Source organism: Camelina sativa, chromosome 5, assembly GCF_000633955.1.
Source record: "Camelina sativa cultivar DH55 chromosome 5, Cs, whole genome shotgun sequence".
NCBI lineage: Eukaryota > Viridiplantae > Streptophyta > Magnoliopsida > Brassicales > Brassicaceae > Camelina > Camelina sativa.
This window is the reverse complement of record NC_025689.1, coordinates 19,510,390-19,529,205: the sequence shown is the minus strand read 5'-3', so window position 1 is coordinate 19,529,205 and position 18,816 is coordinate 19,510,390. Positions and strand designations below refer to the sequence as shown.

The window sequence follows — 18,816 nt, the reverse complement described above, 5'->3', positions numbered from 1 at the left end:
CTATTGTGATGTAATTTATTTTTTATTTAAAATGGTTTTTGAGCCAACAATTTTAGTGATTAAAAAAACTATGCAAAAGTGAAAGTAAAGAGACATATAATAGTTGGCTTAATTTGTTCATATAGACATTTGATAAATAATATATTTGTAACATACAGTATACCTAGTTATAAAAAATACACTTTTTATGGTAACTTACATAAAATATTTGTATATGGATATAAATCAGTGTATTATAGCAAAAAAAATTATAAATAATGTCCAATAAATTTTAATATATTTTTATTAAATTAAATTTTATTTACAAAACTTTAAATCCGCACATCGGGCGGGTCCTTAAATATATAACATGACTTTGGAGATAATATGTTGAACATGGCTTTTCTTAGGATGCTGCAAGAAACTAAACTTTTTGGGAGTTTTACAATCTCATGGCTTAGAAAGTAACAATGGCAATTATGTATCAAATTTTGCATTATGTCCTGTCATCAGATGATGGTTAGACTAGCATCTCATACTGAAAATTCGAAATATATTTCAGTGGACTGATGTAATGGTGCAAGTAACATGAAATTAACCATGGAGCCAGAAGATATAGTTAGTTATATATATATATATATATTCTCATATAATAAGTCAAAATTTGTTTGCAAAGAAACATTTATTTATTCCAAGTGGACAATTAAACTTAACACTGAATATGACAACCCAAAGACACATATAGACGATGATATGTTAGTAAAGTTGTAGAAATTCACGCACTTATTGAAGCAACATCATCAAGCTCATTAGTCATGATCAAGCAAATTACTTCGCAGGAGAAATCGGTGCGAAGTAAGCTCCAAGAGAGTTAGAGAGGTAAGGTTTTTGTCAAAAGATCCATGAAACCTAATGATCTTCTTACCTTTGACTTCAAGTTCAAACGTAGTACCAACGTTATATCCCATGTATGCAGAAGTCCTAATGTTGGTTTTGATCACAAGTCCTAGTATCTCACCTTCATCGTAGTAACACTTCACAGATAAGATATGCTCATCGCACGTATGGTTTAGATCAAACTGCAAAACAATTCAGTTTTATAATAACTGTAATCAAATAAAACATTTACACATAAAAAAGACTAACCAAGTCTAAACCGAATTTAACAAAAAACTATATACATTGATTGGTATTCCAAACCGTACACATTCAACAGGTATTACAAAGACCTCTTTAAGACGAAGAAGTGAAGAACACAATTAGGATTTTGATAAAGTCGACGAAAGAAAAGGCCAAAAAGATAGAGTTAGACGACGTACACACTCGGTGAAATTTTGATATTTGTCACCATGGGTTGATCCAGCTTTAGGTTGACCATTCTTGACATAGTCGAACTTGATGGACGCTGTACCACCTGTAGAACCTTCTTGAATATAGATCTGTGATACACCTTCACGGACTCCATCATCCCATATCTTGCTTGCAATTCCACCTTTTGCGTCTAACTTTTGGGCCACTGGTAACGGATTTGAACCTGATGGTGTATAGACTATAGAGTGTTAATTTTTTTTTTTTGCTCGACATTAACTTTTCATTAACCAAATGATACAACCAAATCAAAGGTACTTTACATTCACCCCTATAGACTTGGACCAAAACAAATGCAATGGTTGATCAAGTACAACCTTGGAACACTAGGCGGATCCAACGCTACCTAATCGAGAATCATTGCATTTTTTAACCACAGCGAGATAGATAACACACCACGACTCGGAGTGAAATCATCTCTTAAACCACCTAAATTGACCCAATGACACGAAAACAAATACTAACACAGAGAAGGCCTAAACCAATACTGAAAGCAGATCAAATCCCAGCTATGAAATCCTCATGATCGACGTGTAGAACTTGTCTCAATAACTTCAACACTCAGAGGCGCATTATCAGAAAAGCTTGGTCTCTCCGGCTTTCATTGTTCTGGTCCTAAATCTAAAACGGACAATACATACGACTGACCCGACCAAGAGTCATGAAGCTATAATAACCGGCGAAATAGATGGTTCTCCGAACTAACTATACAATAACCAGAATGCTAATCATCTAAGATTAGAAATTGGAGCACAGATTAGCATATCATCACCTCACAGTGCAAGTTCAAAGTGGCAACGTCACTTTCGTCAAGTTACGAGATATACACCACACCTTGGTCGGACTGAAAACCAAAAACGACACCACCCCTTGCTGCAGGACACCGCTGTGGCTGGAATAGAGCACAGATTAACCCAAACCCGACCATTGAAGCTCGTCAAAGAAAAGCTTCAGCCCTCACTGCTCTCCGAAGCCCACAAACCGCCGGTGACAAAACAGCAAACGAAGTCGCCACCCTAGATCCACTAGATCTGGCCAACATTCGACGTTGTCCTCCAACGTCTGCACCAGAGCCTTCACCAGCAACCTCCACCCGACGGATCTTCGCTTCATGCGCCGAGGAATCACCGGAACCACCGCCTTCGAGAAGCACCCAACCGACGGCGACAATATAGCAAGGAGCGGGAGACGGAAAAGGAACTACAAAGAGGAAGAAAAACTAAAAGGGCAACCGCAGAGGCGGAGCGAAACTGGCGGCGACTCTCTCTCTCGCGGCGACTCTCTCTAAGGTTTTTTGTTTTAGACTCCAAAAATGTATTTCAGGCTTTTTCGACTATAGAGTGTTAATTATATCAGTCAGATCTGTTTGTTTAAATTATGAGAAAAAAAAAAAAAAAAAAAAAACCAAAACTGATGATATATCAATAATCATATCAGTAAAGATTGGTTGTTTTTGTACCCGAAGGATCTTCAGAAAGGATATTAAACCGTTCTATTTGTGATTTGTGAATACACTAAAAAAAAAAAAAGACTTTGGTGAAGTCTCAGATCTGTTCAACTCTGAGTTCCAGAAGAACTACTAAATAAGAAGCATGTACTAATCATATATATTAAAATAACATTTTATTATCTTTTTATTGGTCCATTTGGCATTTAATTTCTAAAAATATAATATATTTTATATTAAAAAGAAAATATTATACATGTACATTAATCTATACTTTAATACAAAATTGTAAATGAAATTACATAAACTATGAATTGACTTTTTTCTCCATTTTCATTTAAACTCATTATAAATATTATTCTAATGTTTATTTATTCAAATTTTGTAATATAGTGATTTTTCTATATAAAAGACAATTTGATATTCCATTGCCAATCCTTTTGTACTACAAAAAGGAAATCATTAGAATTAAACCTAGTAATCTAATTTAAATTGTGTAATAGAAAAGAAATTAAAGATAAAATTAAATCTTTGAAATTTTTTAAAGCTTTTATTGCACTTCGTATGATTTTATAGGGAATATATTTAATTTGTTACTAACAAAATAATTTAAATTTTAATTATTGAACTCTTTAGTTTATGTATTAGTTTATATGAACAATTTAAACTGAATTTTTGAATATCATAGTAAATATTCATTTTTAACATTTACAGTATATTTGTTTTACCTCGAGTGGTCAAAATTACCAAATAAAACTATTATGAAAGCTGAACAATAAAAATGAATGATTTGAGAAATATGTATTTATAATTATATTTAAATAAGTTATATAATTTGATATTGTGTGATTTGAATAAATAAAAGTTTATTATTGACATTTAGAAAACTTATTTTTTTATATATAGAATTTCAAAAATACCTCTTTTCCAATACCACTTTTTAAAAATATCCCTTTAAAAAAGTTTATACTGATATCTTCTTTTAGTAGAAATATCAATAAGAAAAAATTCAACGAGGATTTTACTAAAAAGATCTGTAATTAAGCTCATTGTCCCAAAATACACAACAAAATACTTTAAACACAACAACACATTGATGATAACAAGATGAGAGACAAAATAAATAAATATATAAATCAGACATAAGAACAACCACAACAAAAAAACAAAAAACAAAAAACAAAAAAACAAAAACAAAAAAGACACATACAATAAAATTAAAAGAGACTGGTTCGGTGAATATACTCTCTCAGTTCTGTCTCCATGTTCTTTAACTTCAACCCCACCATTGATGCACAGCAACTCCTTCATCTCTGAGTTTGCCATAGAGAGCCAAACACTCCCAATAAGCTCTACCACTCTTACTCTGCATCTTCCTTCCTCGTAGCCCTAAAGCATTTGGCTTGCACTCCAAGAAAAGCTCATCCACCATTTTGATCGACTTGCTCCTCATCATCTCTTCCACCACTTCCGCTTCCGCCTTCATCACCACGTATTCATCCTCCTTCACATTATCTTTCAGCCACTCCGTCATGCCCATTTTCTCAGATTCTAGGCTCATCTCATCGTTCACCGTCTCAATCTTGTACATCTCAAACTTTTGGTTCCTTGTTGGGTAGTTTTGAATAAACCATTCCGTTCCACTGCTTCCTTTTCCGTTGCCCACATCGATGAATACTCGCCTCGAGTAGCTCTCGAGGTCCATATTGTCTCCCATAAGGTCGGGGAGGTACCTTGTCCGTTTGAAATATGTTCTTGATTTCCTGGAAGCTGCTCTTGGTGGTTCAAGGAGAACATCCTCTAGCTTTCTCAAAGCTTTCTCTTTGGCCTCTTCTTCTGTGATACCGAGAAGTTTTCTCCCGGTGGCGACTAAGCTCTGCTTTTGCTCTGTTTCCCCTGTTTTCCTCATCGTCATTACCGTGTACTCAGAGCTCTTTACGTAGACTATTTCGTAGTTTGGATGTTTCAAGAAATTTGGAGGAAGATCTTGAAGGTTGACTTGGACGGTCAGGATGCCGCCAACTTTGAGAATCCTGTCTATAAATTCAGCGGAGTCAATGTGACGAGAATGCGCAAAGGCGAAATCAAAGGTCTCGTTTGGGACCATGCTCTGCATCTCCTGATCATTTGCAGATACAAGAAGCATATCAGTTTCGATCACTGTTTGAGAGTATGAAGAAACAGTGACCTCATCATCTCCACCACTTAGGAAGAGTGCTTTGTCTCCCATCTTAAAAAGACCTTCCTTCTCCAAATCGTTGAGAAGCAAAGGCAGTAGCTCAGGAAGGTCAGATTCAACCGACTTAGATGGATCGGTTGCAGAAGTAGCTCCATATTTCAGGAGACTCAACCAAGTAAATGACAGAAACAACAAAGCCAAAAGCGTTGATCTCATAAAGAGACTCAAGACTTCAGAACGAGAAGCCTTGAGGAAAGAATCCGTAGAGCTTAAAGATGAGCTCGAACGGTCTCTCTTTTTCAAGAGGTAGTGAAAATGCTTTTGGCACATGGAGTGAAAGTCTTGGACAGTAACAAACACCATATCTTTTTGTTATTGTCTTAAAAAAAAAGCTGAGACAAAGAGAGAGAATGCGAAAAAAGCGCAGTTGGAAGTTAAAGAATAGGAAAGAGAGAAGAGAAGAGAAGAGAATAGAAAGCTAAAAGAGAATCCAAAGGAAGTAAAAAAAAAGGAAGAGAGAAAAGGGAGCGAGCGAGAGAAGAGGCGAGCCTAGCGAGTGCAGAACCTAGCGGCAGTATGATTCCCACCGGTGAGAGATACGCGGCTACTCTTCAAATTAGACCAAAGGGACATCAACTGCCTCATCCTCTGTACCTCCATATCGCGGTTATCAACTAATATACCTCTTTCTTGCTCTCAATCTGCTATTTCATCATTAACGCTCACACACACAAAAATAATATGTTTTTGTTTAAAATATAAGTTTTGTCTGGTAATCAATGGATCCTCAGATGTTGCTTCCAATTCATAGATAAACTCAAGGAAGCAACATATGGGATTTGAAAAAGAGAGAGAGAGCAGAAAGAGGTTTTTGTTAAATTGATTTCTGTTGGCTGATTTCTTCAGGCTTAAGTTTTTCCTCTTCTTTTTTTTTTTGTATCCCGCAAGAGATGAGAGAGAGTTAGATTGAAATTATAAAGGGCTTTGCTGTTTTGTTTAAGCCTTTGTTTACGCCATGCCTCTATCTATTTTAAGATCTTTTCCTTTAAATTCATGGGAGATCTTAACTTCTTATCCAAGTAACCTCACCACCTTCCTATATTAGGGTATGTCCACATCAGTGCTAACTCATTCCAGTTCTTAATTGTTTTGACTCTGTTTTAAGGTTGATGAAACAATAAACTCGTTGCACAGTTTACAAGAATTTAAATTATCTTCCTATGTATATATACTTTTACTTACACGTGTTTAGTTTGTTCTTAATTCATAATTTATGCAATCATGTTGCTACAATAATATTAAGTTCACTTTGGCATAGTTAATCTCAAACCGATACCGATGACTATCTCTCTCTCATCTATGTAATGTAGCAAATATGGTTACAAAGGATTTTCTCATTCTGAAACTAGAATAAGACATGTCTCGTGAGTGCAAATCAAATCAGAATTTACTTAGCAAATTTGATTGATTGCTAATGAAAAACTTATCATCTAAAACTAATAAAACAAAGCATGATCTTCTCTTCCTTTACTTGGACTGGGATGTAAACTAACTTGTGTTTGCAACACAGGTTAAACTCAGGCCCGTTTTAAGGGGTGGCAGAGTATATATTACAAGCGCTCATGCCAAATTTGTTACAAAAAAAACTTTAACAAAAAGGGCCCAAAAAAGGAAAAAAAAATTATAAGGTGAAAAGGGCCCAAAATTCTTTTTGGTCTAGGGTTTTAGAAAATGCTGACACGGCCTGGCTAAACTCCTCTTTGTCGACGTTCGTTCGTTGGAACCACATAGTCACATACCGTCGATGTACCGATCATTTCACACATACAACATTTCAACAATTTTATTTCTACACGACTACACCCCCTATAAAATAGCATGTCTTCTTGGGTGGTAGGCTGGTAGAGCCATCCAAAATGAAAAAAGTTTCTTTATTTTTACTTTTTAGGTGTTATTTCTATCACCACTTGGCGACCTTAAAGGAATGGCTAGTTTTCTTGGACTATGATTTGCTGCATTTTACATATTTGTTGGTAGGAGTAGCCAATAAACGTATGTAGTTATATCGTGGCTTGTACTTCCCACCATGACGTTTAGTCACATACATCTACCATTGCGGATTTATTAGCCATGGTTACTATTTTTCATTCATATGTTAACCATGGATGAAAGAAGTTGTTTTTTGGCTAAATTCAACTTTTCATGTAGCCCCATCTAAGAAAATCTGCCGTTTCGAATTACTTCACTACAGTTTGTGACACTTTTTATATTAATTTTTACAAATCAACGATATATTTAATATTTTAATTTTTCATACAAATCAATCACTTTTCATCAACATGCAATAGTCTTTTTGTAGTGATGGTCTATTTTTTTGTCCAACTTACCTTATATTATACCCCCCAAACTTTATAAATACGTATAGATATACATGCAATGCAAGGATAGTATAGAAAAGTATAGGTCAAGTCTATGATAATAAAGTAGATAAACAAGTAGCAGTTTTTTTAATATATGAAGTGATTAATGATTAGTTAACAGTTAACACAGTAATTAACAATGGATAATAAAACATCATAAGGTTGTGGAAACAAAGGGGCCGCCACAGACTGGATTGGGAACAAGAGAATTGGATTTAAAAGTATATTTGTGAAAGTCATGTTGGAGAAAATTTTAAATTTGAGATTACATTTTTGTTTTTGTCATTTTGTGAACCTATAAATATAGAAATGTAATAAAAACTCAAGTTGGCCCATGTTGTTGCACTTTAAGTTAGGTAACAGATCAATTCCAACTCACCAATCATTATTTTAATAAATAAAATTTAATAAATAAATGGCCCATATGCTAAAAACATGATCTTCGACAAAAGATCCTCTTTTCCTTTGTGTTGTGTTGTAGTGTTTATGACGTGTAAATTGTAACTAGATTAATGTCTCTGTCAGTCTAACAATATGCTCTTTCGTATATGGAGTATATATTATAGTAACATCTAAAAACAACTTCTAACTCTTTTAATCATGACATCTCTATTACATAGGTAAAAACAAATCTTGGATTATTCTCATGGGTAATAAGTAGAACCGTATAAGCATAGAGTCATAGAGAAATGCATATTTGAATTGAAATACGAAAATAGAAATGTATATATGTTTTCTGCTGTGTTTAAATCTCGACTTCAAAATAGTCAATTAGACGTAGAGAACATTAGCATTTTCAATGCTAAATAAAAACATCCATAAGAAATAGATTAAACAAAAATGTAAAATAGTGACGTTTTTTTTTTAATTCAAATGGTTAACGGTTTTTTATTAGAGTTTAATTTTCACTAAATCACGTTATCTCAAATAAGAGAGATTAAACTATGAATCGAACATTGTTAATTCAAAAGATGTAAAATAAAAGAAATCAAAACAAAAATTGAATTTTTATTTACACTACCTTGACTAATAATAATATCAAACTTTAATTCTCATCTGAAAAACAAATTATGCCATTGTTTGAAAAGACAATTCAGCTGCTCTATGAAGCAAGTCAATTCCATGATTAACCGGACAATTTTTCCTTAATCTAAAAGGAAAAAGAAAAGACTTTTCATTTTTAATTCCAAAATTCAAAAGAGTCTAATTTTAAAAACATTGGGGGTCTATTGTAAAATATGATAAAGTATTTGGGACTATTTTTTAAATACTAAAAGTAAGAAAAAACAAAAGGTCTTCAGACAAAAGAGAAAGCTTTTATTTTACTTTTGAGGACTAGATTCTCCAAAAATTTCTCTCTATCACCCTTCTTTGGAGTCCATAGAGATTCTTCTTCTTCTTCTTCTTCTTCTTCTTCCTCAACTCAACGATAAGAGTTTCCAAAAGGGAAGAAGATCTCCGGTGGACTGAGGCAAAGCCGGAGTCATCATTTTCCAACTGCTCTTTTCTCCGATTTGGATCTGTCTTTCGACTGGTTAGTTTTCTTCTTCTTCTTGTTTTAGTTGGAACTTGTAACAAAGAAGACGAATCTGTTATCTGATTGTCATAGTTTCTAAAAAAAGAAACTTTTTGATTTTACTTAAAAACTTTTTATGGATTTTTTATAATTAAGTATTTGACTGCTTCACTGTTTGGTTGCTGGGAAATGAGGGATGATGAGAAAAGAATAGTGATGAGCTTCGATGAGTAAGAAGTTTGATTAGTTGAGATTAGATAGTATTAGTCTGTGTATATGTTAATCTAGCTTACTGAGAAAGCAAACTATATGTGTGGGATGAGCTGGTCATGGTCTGGTCTGGTCTGTATGAGCTGGTTCTGTGTTTGAACATGATGTTGCATTGATCTGTGTTTGATGTTATTATCAAAAACGTTTCCCTTAATGTATGAGCCTTCTGCCTTCTTAGGCCAAGCATTAAAAGACCTGCTTTGTGGGTTTTGATGCATTGATTTAAATAATCAGATCTATCTGTTCCATTGATCTTTGGTTGTTTGCATTTCAAAGTAGGCTGACTTTTATGTTGTTTTAATAGTTGATAATGTTGTGCTGTTATATTGGCAGGCAAGAGTGGTAGGTTGGTAATGGCAAGCTCCAAAGGATCACAGAGTGTTAGAAACTTGATGTACCCAGGAAAGCATGCTTTGCTCCCTCCAAAAATCCCGTTTCCTAGTGTATCAGCATCATATACTGAGTACATTCCTAGTGGTTTGATTGGTTCAAGGAACAGTCAGAAGCTTGGTGATGAGAAAACACACCACCAGAGGACATCTTCTGAGAGCCATTTGGTAGAAGAGCTTCCCTTTTGGCTTGATGATCTTCTCAATGAGCCGGAAAGCCCTGCTCGCAAATGTGGTCATCGACGTTCATCAAGTGACTCTTACGCGTATCTAGACGTGGCTAATGCTACAAACATAAGTTTGACACTCCAAAATGATTTCAGTTATAGGAATACGGTTTCTTCCAGGGGGATGCAAGATCTTGATAGGAGTAAAAATGCTCAGGATGCTGCTAACTACTCTGATGCTAACTTTCTGAAGCAGAAGAGTCGACAGCGGGATTCTTTGGTGGCTTCCGGGGCTCGTCCTTCTTGGCTACCTTTCCCTCGAGAGAGCGGTGGCGGGAAGAATATGGGATCATCATATATGTCTCAAGAAGCAACAGTACTATCAGAAAGAAAGAATTACGCGGAACCTCTTTCTCATGACCCGAACCTGAAAATGTACTCTTCTGAGGAAAACAACTCCAATCCTTCGCCTGTGACTTATGAAGCTGACAACACAAAACGAGCCAAACAGTATGTGATCTCTCTGCGCATTCTTGATTGATTTTCGTATATATAGCAATTTAGATTGAGCGATGTTCATTACCATTTCCCCCCTAGTGAATGACCCAATCGGCTTTTTGATTCATTGTGATATGATATTTGGTCTCATTGACTTGAGAGAACTTACATCTTTGAATAATATTATCATATGTCAGGTAGTAAGAGATGAGCAATACTGATAACATGTTATGGAATGATTAGTGATTTTGGTTTTTTTTTTTTTTTTAGTATTATAACATGATGAGTTGCTGCTTCGTGTAGGCAATTTGCACAACGATCACGAGTCCGTAAGCTCCAGTATATATCTGAGCTAGAAAGGAATGTACAAACATTGCAGGTAAGGCCAACAAAAAATATAAATTTGCATTTAAAGAGTGTTGGTGAAAGATGTATTAGATAACAATTTTGGGAGCACTTAAGTATGGTTTTCTTTGGTTTCTGTAGGCAGAAGGCTCCAAAGTTGCAGCTGAGCTTGATTTTCTCAACCAGCGGAATCTTATTCTGAGTATGGAAAATAAAGCTCTTAAGCAGCGACTCGAGAGTATAGCTCAGGAGAAGCTTATCAAACAATGTGAGTTCTTGCACCCATCTGAAAAAAAAGATTCTTTTAGGTTCTTTAGATTCGAAGTTCAAGCTCTAGGCTAGAGTATGAGTTTGTAAGTATTAGTGATTGAACAGTACCTACCTGATCAACCAATTTTACAATACGTGTTATTAGTCATACCAAGCAACCATCTCACTCATTGTATGTTCTGACATGGAAAAGAGAATCCTATTTTGTATCAAAGAAGTATGCTAGACTCATAATTTAAGTTATTTAGATTCAAACTCTAGTCAGATGTTATGAATTTTTTCAGTTTTAGCTAGACTGAATAATACTTTTCTAAATTTTGTTTTCTAAATTTATTATTCATATTCTTGTGTTAAAGAAACTAACCAACAAATTTTGCTGTATTTCAAAGCAACCATAACACACTTTTTATTTATGACTTGGAAAAGAGAATTCAATTTGTAGCAAAGTAGTAGTACAGATTCATACTTGAGATTGTATAGCTCATGAGTTCCCTCTATTATCCAGTGGAACAGGAAGTGTTGGAAAAGGAGATTGGAAGACTTCGAGCGCTGTATCAGCAACAACAACAAACTCAGAAACCATCAGCCAGTCGCGGACGTACTACTGGCAAAGATCTCGAGTCTCAGTTCTCCAGTCTTTCCCTGAACACCAAGGATTCCAACTGTAGGCGTGACTCTGTATCTGTGATGGGTCAATTCCACTTTTAGTCTACCCAATGGTTCATTAGATCATCAAGGACTTGGTATTCAAACAATATCATGCCCTAATCTACTGCCTCACCACGTTTTTAACTCCCCGGTCATTGTTTTTTTCTTCTTCTTATGGTTGACAAGTTAACTCACCAGTGCACCTGGAAACCTATATTACTTCCAGCAGATGGCTTGCCTGAGGTGGTTTAGTTCGAAGATCAGACACCTGGACTTCATTTATCTGGTGATTGTTGTAGCGACTTTGTGATATGGGACAAAATAAAACACTCATCTCTGGAGTTGTACTATGAATCTCCACTGTTTGTTTGTATTTTATGTTACTGGTAAAAAATGGTGCATTCCCTTCGAGTGAATGCTTCATGTAAAGTTGATGGATGACATTTCTGTACTTTCCCAAGTGTCAGCATATTTGATTGCTTTTTAACTCTGCTCGGTCCTTATATATGCACATCTCTACAGTTGTTTCATTACTCTTTGTCAAGACATATAGTGCTTACTTTGTTTGTCCAAAGAAAAGAAAAAAGAAAAAAGGAAAAAAATTAATCAATTTGCGTTAAAAAAAAAAGAAAAAAGGAAAAAAAATGTTAATACTTGAAATTGGGTCAAATTTGTAATCCACCTTCTAACTAGGGGTGTCAATCGGGCTGGCCTAGCCCGGTCCGGCCCGAAACCCATAAAGTCCGCATATATTTGAGTCCGGTCCGGTCCGGGCCGAAATATTTCTGAGCCTATATTTCAAAGTCCGAGCCCGATCCTAACAGGGCTTTTCGGGTTTTCCCGGGCTTATGTTAGAGATCAAAAATTTTAACTTATAAACCCTAAAAAGCAGTGTTTAAAGGTGCACTATAAAACAAATCAATCAAAATTTTAATAACTCATCTATATTTACTACAACCAACTTAATTTACAAGAAAAAGTTTAAAACTAAATAAAATTTTAATACTTTAACCAAATAAAACAATATATAATTCATATAAAATATTATAGATAAAGATTTTAAAAGTATCTTATTATATAAAATTGGGTTATGAAAGTTAGCCATTAATAAGATTTTGACATGTGTCAAGTTATCAATCTCAGATTTTGACATGTGTAAAAGCTAATATATAATAGGAGGAATTTGATTAAAACAAAAATAAAATATTTTGTTTTAAAACATATTAATAATGTAAAAAGATAATTATCAAAGTTACAGAATTTATAATAAAAATCAAAATTTTTTTAAATAATTATAAGAAGATTATATATATATATATATATATATTTAATAAAATTCGAAATTATAATATTTATTTAATTATTTTTAATTTTAAGTTATTCTAAAACACTACTTTCAACTTTGTTTAATTGGTATTTTTTTTTTAATGGGAAGGTAAATTTTTCTTATTTTTTTAAACCAAAATTTTCCCATACTTTAATATATAAGATTAATATGTTAACCCAAAAAAAAATAATATATGAGAAACAACAATTTAAAGGGTCCTGAGAGAATTTCATGATGGGTGACTGTTGGAATGAGAAACAACAATTTTTAAAGTATTTGAATGATATGATAAGATCTAGGCAGGCTTTCGGTGGAAATCGATATGATCTCAGAAGAAATGGCGAACTGAATTGGTATTGATATATTCTTTGTTGCTTGATCGAAATTACATGTGTATTGCCTTTACAAAATTCGAGTATTTACACCTAAATGAACCCATAACTATCTTGGATCTTCTCCGATGATCTCGCTCATGAACCCGCAATCCTATCCTCAGTTTGACTCAACGTTCCTCCCAATCAGATCCCCTTCCTGGGCCTGCAGCAGGGGCTTCTTCTACGGGCCTCTCGATCGTCGAAACCCAACACCAACAGTGACCTTCCTAGAAGTGATTGTCAGAATTGTGTGAGTGAGGACAAAACACAGGAAAATATCATTTGTTGATTTGTAGGATCGGTAAACAAGTTTTTAATGCCTCCCGGACATAACAAACCGGTCATTAAATATGGGTGGATCCACAAGCCAGGAAAAAATGTAGGGCCCACTTAGGAAGGTGAGCTCATGGACTGAGAGTGGGCAGTGGCTCACTAAGCAAGTTGACGGTTGAGGCGTTACAGAGACAGAGGCTACATCATGGTGTGTCAAATACACTCCCACAAATACATTGGAAAATTTAACATTAGTTACTATCAAAAAAATTTTGTGACATTAGAAAAAAGGTTTTCACTTTCATTGGTTGTTGGAGCAAGCCATTCTGAGATAGCAAAAAGACGTGAACATGTTCTCTCCACATAGGAGGAGAGCAGCCGAGGTTCTTTCTATGGTGTAGAAGGTTGGACACAAGGTTATCTCCCCAAAGAAGGAAGGTGGAGGGGGTTTGACGCAAGGTTATCTCCCCAAGTGAGGAAGGCAGAGCCAAGGTTCTCTCCATGGTGGAGGAGGTTGGACGCAAGGTTCTCTCCATAAGAGATAAGGGCGGAGCCGAGGTTTTCTCCATGATGGTCATACACTATTGTAATGATACATCATTGATTAATATTAGTAATGAAAAGGTTTTCATTCGATATATTTTGAGCTAACAATTTTAGTAATTAAAAAACTATGCAGAAGTGAAAGTAAATAGTTGGCTTAATGTGTTCATACCGATATTTTCTAGGTGGATGAATATATTTAGGTGTAAATTTATATATTGTTAATAGTAACATACATAAAAAATTTGTAAATGAATATAAATCAGTGTATTATAACAAAAATTAAAATTTATAAATAACGTACAATAAATTTTAATATAATTTATAAAAATTTAAACCCGTACATCAGGCGGACCCTTATCTAGTTAAGTAAGGTTATTAAGTAAATATGAAAACTATGATTAGAGTTTAAAAATTTATTTAAAATAAATCACTAATTAAATATTGCAATCAAACAAAAATGTTAACACAAAAGTACAAATATATTTGTTAAAAGATTTTTTGGGCTGGTCCGAGCCCGGTCGGGCTAAGCCCGAAAAACCCTATAACCCAAATGGGCTGAGCCCATAAAATCCGATTTTTTCTGGACATTTATATTTAAGTTTGAGCCCGATGTTTTTCAGGGCCAAATCGGACTAGCCTGCAGGCTTTGGCCCTAATTGACATGCCTAATTTTAACAGAGTAAAAGAGTGTAATACAGAGAGTTTCTGCAAAATTAGATTGGTTAACCGTAAACTATGATTTAACCGGTACAGAGATTATAAATAACGTTCTATTTTCTTGCTTAATTTGTTTGTCAATAAAAATGTTTTTTTGTTTGTTTAAGGGTCAAAATTTTGATCCAATTTCTAACAAATTAACACTAATATGTTAATAAATTTATCATCAAAATAACGTTTGATCGAGTAAAACAAGCCAATTTGAAAGTGCATAATCTTTTTTTTTCCAAGACCATTTACAGTCTTAAAGGTATATAGTTTCTTTCACATTTTTTTTTGTTTTTGGTTCAGAAGTGTCATTTCTAATGTATAAAAAAGTTAAAAAGAATAATAGTATCTAGTGGGATAAGACTTTTGATAAATCTTACAAAACTAAAATATATATATACAAATACAATAATAATAACTAAGAAAAAGTGAAAATGGGAGGAGATACGGAGGTGGACTGGGATGAGCTGTCCCCACCTGCCAAATTACGCACGCTTCACTGTCCAAAAGATGCTTATCTGTTCTTTTCCCAATTCGACAAATCTATTAAACTAATACCAAGAATTCAAGAAACATGTGTGTCGCTCCAAAGTCTTTAACATGGTTAAAATGCAAGTTCTCAATTCTCTCTAATTCTGATACGAGCAGTAGACATAGGATTTAAGCTTTCATTGGTAACCATAGTAGTAGACATAGACATAGGATTTTACAAAAAAAAAGAAGTATAACCTCTCGTTTCCCTTTTGTGAACACATGTAATAACATCATGAATCACTTATCTAACGTCACATGCACTTTTAAACGTCTCATGTCACTCATCTAACTATTCAGAGATACTATTATAACAATTTCATTTCCCAAATTAAAATATTTTAAAGAATAATATCACATTTGTTTTTCTTATTGTGGTTACTAAGACCATGTTTATAGGAAGATCAGATGGGGTGTTCTTAGCTCTTTTAAAAATAAAAATAATTGAATAGTGAACTTAAGATCAAGCTCATTGATCTTATTCTAGAACTGTTCTTGGGCATGATCTTGTGTGACGTGTCTCTCTTGGATTGGTTGAGAATATATGGAATAAATTTGGACATTAATCTATGTATTAATTAAATAAAATGTTTGTCTTGTTTAATTAATTAAGTAATATGTTTGTTTGTTTTTTTTAAAAAAAATTATTTATAATGATTTTTTTGTTTCATAAAAATATGGCATTATATTTTGAATTTTAGTAAAAATTTTATAAGTTTGCAATTAAAATGTTATTTTATAAATTTTTATAATTGTAATATGTTTAAGAATATTAATAAATATTATATTATTAAATAGTATTAAACATTCTTAAATTTTTTATTAAACATTAATCTATGTATTTATTAAACATTCTTAAATTTCTATAAGAATATTATATTATTAAATATTAAGATCTTAAACATGTTCTCCCAATAACTAACTTTTTAACAAAAGTTCTTAACTACTGATCTTACATTATTTTCACAATATTTATACTCTAAAAACACCCTAAACTGATATCCCTATAAACATACCCTAATGGAAGCCTACATCTTATAAAGATCTTACTAAGTAACAATCCACACTATATACAGAAAAAATCAATTTAAATAGATTATTATGAGTAAAATTATAATTACTGAATTAATATTCGTTTGTGTCAAATGTAATATGTTATTAAAGTATTTTTAATTCAAATTTTCGTTTATTTCGTTTAAAATACATCTCACCCGTTAAAATCTTTGAACATGAAAAAGTTTTAACGTAGTCGAGAAAATATCGATAAAATGTTACTATTTATGACAACATGTCTTTTGTGTGGTTTAAAAACCTAATTTATTGAAACAGGACAAATGATTAGATAAAAGAAATATTAAATTTTTTGAATTTTTAAAAAGTATAATATGCATTTACATAAAATGTTAAGATATGAGTACTATTAAGTTCAACTTTGTATTTTCATTTGCTGATTTTTTTGTTACATTCATTTATTTTTTTAGTGTTTGGGAAAAAAAATTTGTATACTATTTGATGTACATGTTAACAAAATATAGTACACTTAAAAAAAAGAAATTTAACAACATCTTTTATTATTAATTTTTGGTTAAACATATAATGACATGTATCGGAAATAGTATTACCAAATGAGGGTAAACTGCTAAAAAATATCTGGAGCTGTCTAGCGTCTGACACCTCAGCATTTTTCTCAAAATGCTTCCTTATTAATATATAGAGGATTAACTTCATTTACTTTTATCTAATATCAATTTCTTTTTCTGCAATTTATATTTCATGTTTTTATATTTTTTAAATAAATTGTCTAGTTCAATTCTTTATATTGTTATTTCTAAAATTGTATAAGTAAACTTTTTTCTTTGGATTCCATTGTGAAATTATTAATTAATGTTTGTTCAACAAAAAGATCTTCTAAATTTATTAATTTGATCATAAATTACATAGTTGTGAATGATAGTCACTTTTAAAGTAAAAATCAGATGAAAACTAAATTCAACATTTGAGTTAAAAATGAAAAGTTGATAATTTATCATTTTCATATCCTTAAATAAATAAAAAAAAGATGAACAAAATAAAAACTATTATATTATTTTCATCTATTGATTTTCATCTCATTTGTGTGAAGAAATAGTTACAAAAATAAGAAAACAATTTCCAAAAAAAAAAAAGAAAAAACTAAATTATCTTTTTCATCTTATTTTTATGTAAATGGGAAAATAATAAAACTCACCTTGTAGGTGGATTATGGTTGGGAAGAGACAATAACAACAAAATTATGAAAGGTTATCTTAATTTCTATCTTCCCCTAATTAATTAATGGGCTAATCCACCTTTATAATCACAATAAACTAATCAATGTTTTTTTTTCTTAATGACGGCAAAAAAAATTACAAAATTAAATAATAATAATTCGGGTTTGCTGGAAAAGTCATCCACCTGCTTTTTACATCATCAAACCCTTTTCTCATCTCCCTCTCTCTCTCTCTCTTCGATGTTGTTCAGACGAAGAACAAGACAAGAGTCAAACTGAGAAAGACAAGTACATACATATGAAGGCGACAATCGAATCATCCATACTCGTATCATCTTCTTCTTCTTCCACCAAACCCTAATTCCAATTTCATCTTCCCCTTTTTCCAAAAAAAAAAAAATGGATCTCTCCGACATCCGTAACAACAACGATACCGCCGCCGCCGTCACCGGATTAGGTGGAGGAGCAAGACAACTAGTTGACGCATCTCTCACAATCGTCCCCAGATCTACACCCTTAGAAGACTCAACACTCTCAACAACAACAACAACAACAACAACGTCTGCTGTGGCGGCGACTACAACGAAGCGTTCGACTAAAGACCGTCACACAAAAGTCGACGGAAGAGGACGGCGGATTCGTATGCCGGCGCTTTGTGCGGCTAGGGTTTTTCAGTTGACGAGAGAGTTAGGTCATAAATCTGATGGTGAAACTATTGAATGGCTTCTTCAACAAGCTGAGCCGGCGATTGTTGCTGCTACAGGTACTGGTACTATTCCGGCCAACTTTTCTACTCTCAGTGTTTCGCTTCGTAGCAGCGGATCGACTCTTTCGGCGCCGCCGTCTAAATCTGTGCCGCTTTATGGTGCTCTTGGATTGACTCATCACCACCAACATCAGCAACATCAGTTTGATGAACAAGGAGGTGCGTTTGCTGCGGCGGCTCATGCGACGCCGCTATTAGGGTTTCATCATCATCTTCAACAGCACCACCACCACCATCAGAATCAAGCTCCGGTGGAAACGATTCCTGACGGTGAGAATTACTCCAGGAAACGGTATAGATCGGTTGATTTGTCTAAGGAAGATGATGATGATAGGAAACAGAACGAGAGTAAGTCTTTAAAAGAAAGTGAAACTCCGGATCCTGCGGCGGCGCCGATGTGGGCGGTTGCTCCGACGACCAGTAGGTCGAGCGGTGGGAACACTTTTTGGATGCTTCCGGTGCCACCCGGTAATCAGATGGAGAGTAGTAGCAATAACAACAACAACACTGCGGGCCACCGTGCTCCTATGTGGCCATTTGTGAACTCTGC

At 33.7% G+C, this 18,816-nt stretch overlaps 4 protein-coding genes across 4 annotated transcripts in view; 2 read left to right on the top strand and 2 right to left on the bottom strand.

Annotated features, from left to right (window-relative positions):
- On the bottom strand, positions 808-4,059 carry LOC109132876 (jacalin-related lectin 15-like). The gene is given in 6 exon segments (XM_019245325.1): positions 808-855; positions 858-1,058; positions 1,299-1,528; positions 1,989-2,052; positions 2,309-2,547; positions 4,023-4,059. Coding segments are annotated over 6 exon segments (819 nt in total).
- Positions 3,835-5,911, bottom strand: LOC104787248. Its single transcript, XM_010512786.1, has one exon. The coding sequence runs from the start codon at positions 5,334-5,336 to the stop codon at positions 4,071-4,073; it is 1,266 nt and encodes a 421-aa protein (XP_010511088.1). The 5' UTR covers positions 5,337-5,911; the 3' UTR covers positions 3,835-4,070.
- Positions 8,706-12,001, top strand: LOC104787247 (uncharacterized protein At4g06598). The gene is made up of 5 exons (XM_010512785.1): positions 8,706-8,927; positions 9,513-10,245; positions 10,537-10,612; positions 10,720-10,846; positions 11,354-12,001. Exons 2-5 carry the CDS (start codon positions 9,533-9,535, stop codon positions 11,554-11,556), a joined length of 1,119 nt encoding a protein of 372 aa, XP_010511087.1. The 5' UTR covers positions 8,706-8,927; positions 9,513-9,532; the 3' UTR covers positions 11,557-12,001.
- Positions 17,672-18,816, top strand: part of LOC104787246 (transcription factor TCP8-like) — a 3,483-nt gene continuing 2,338 nt past the window's right edge. Inside the window, exon 1 of the mRNA XM_010512782.2 lies at positions 17,672-17,957. Coding sequence (XP_010511084.1) covers positions 17,900-17,957 — 58 coding nt within the window. The 5' untranslated portion in view covers positions 17,672-17,899. The remainder of the gene's footprint in view (positions 17,958-18,816) is intronic.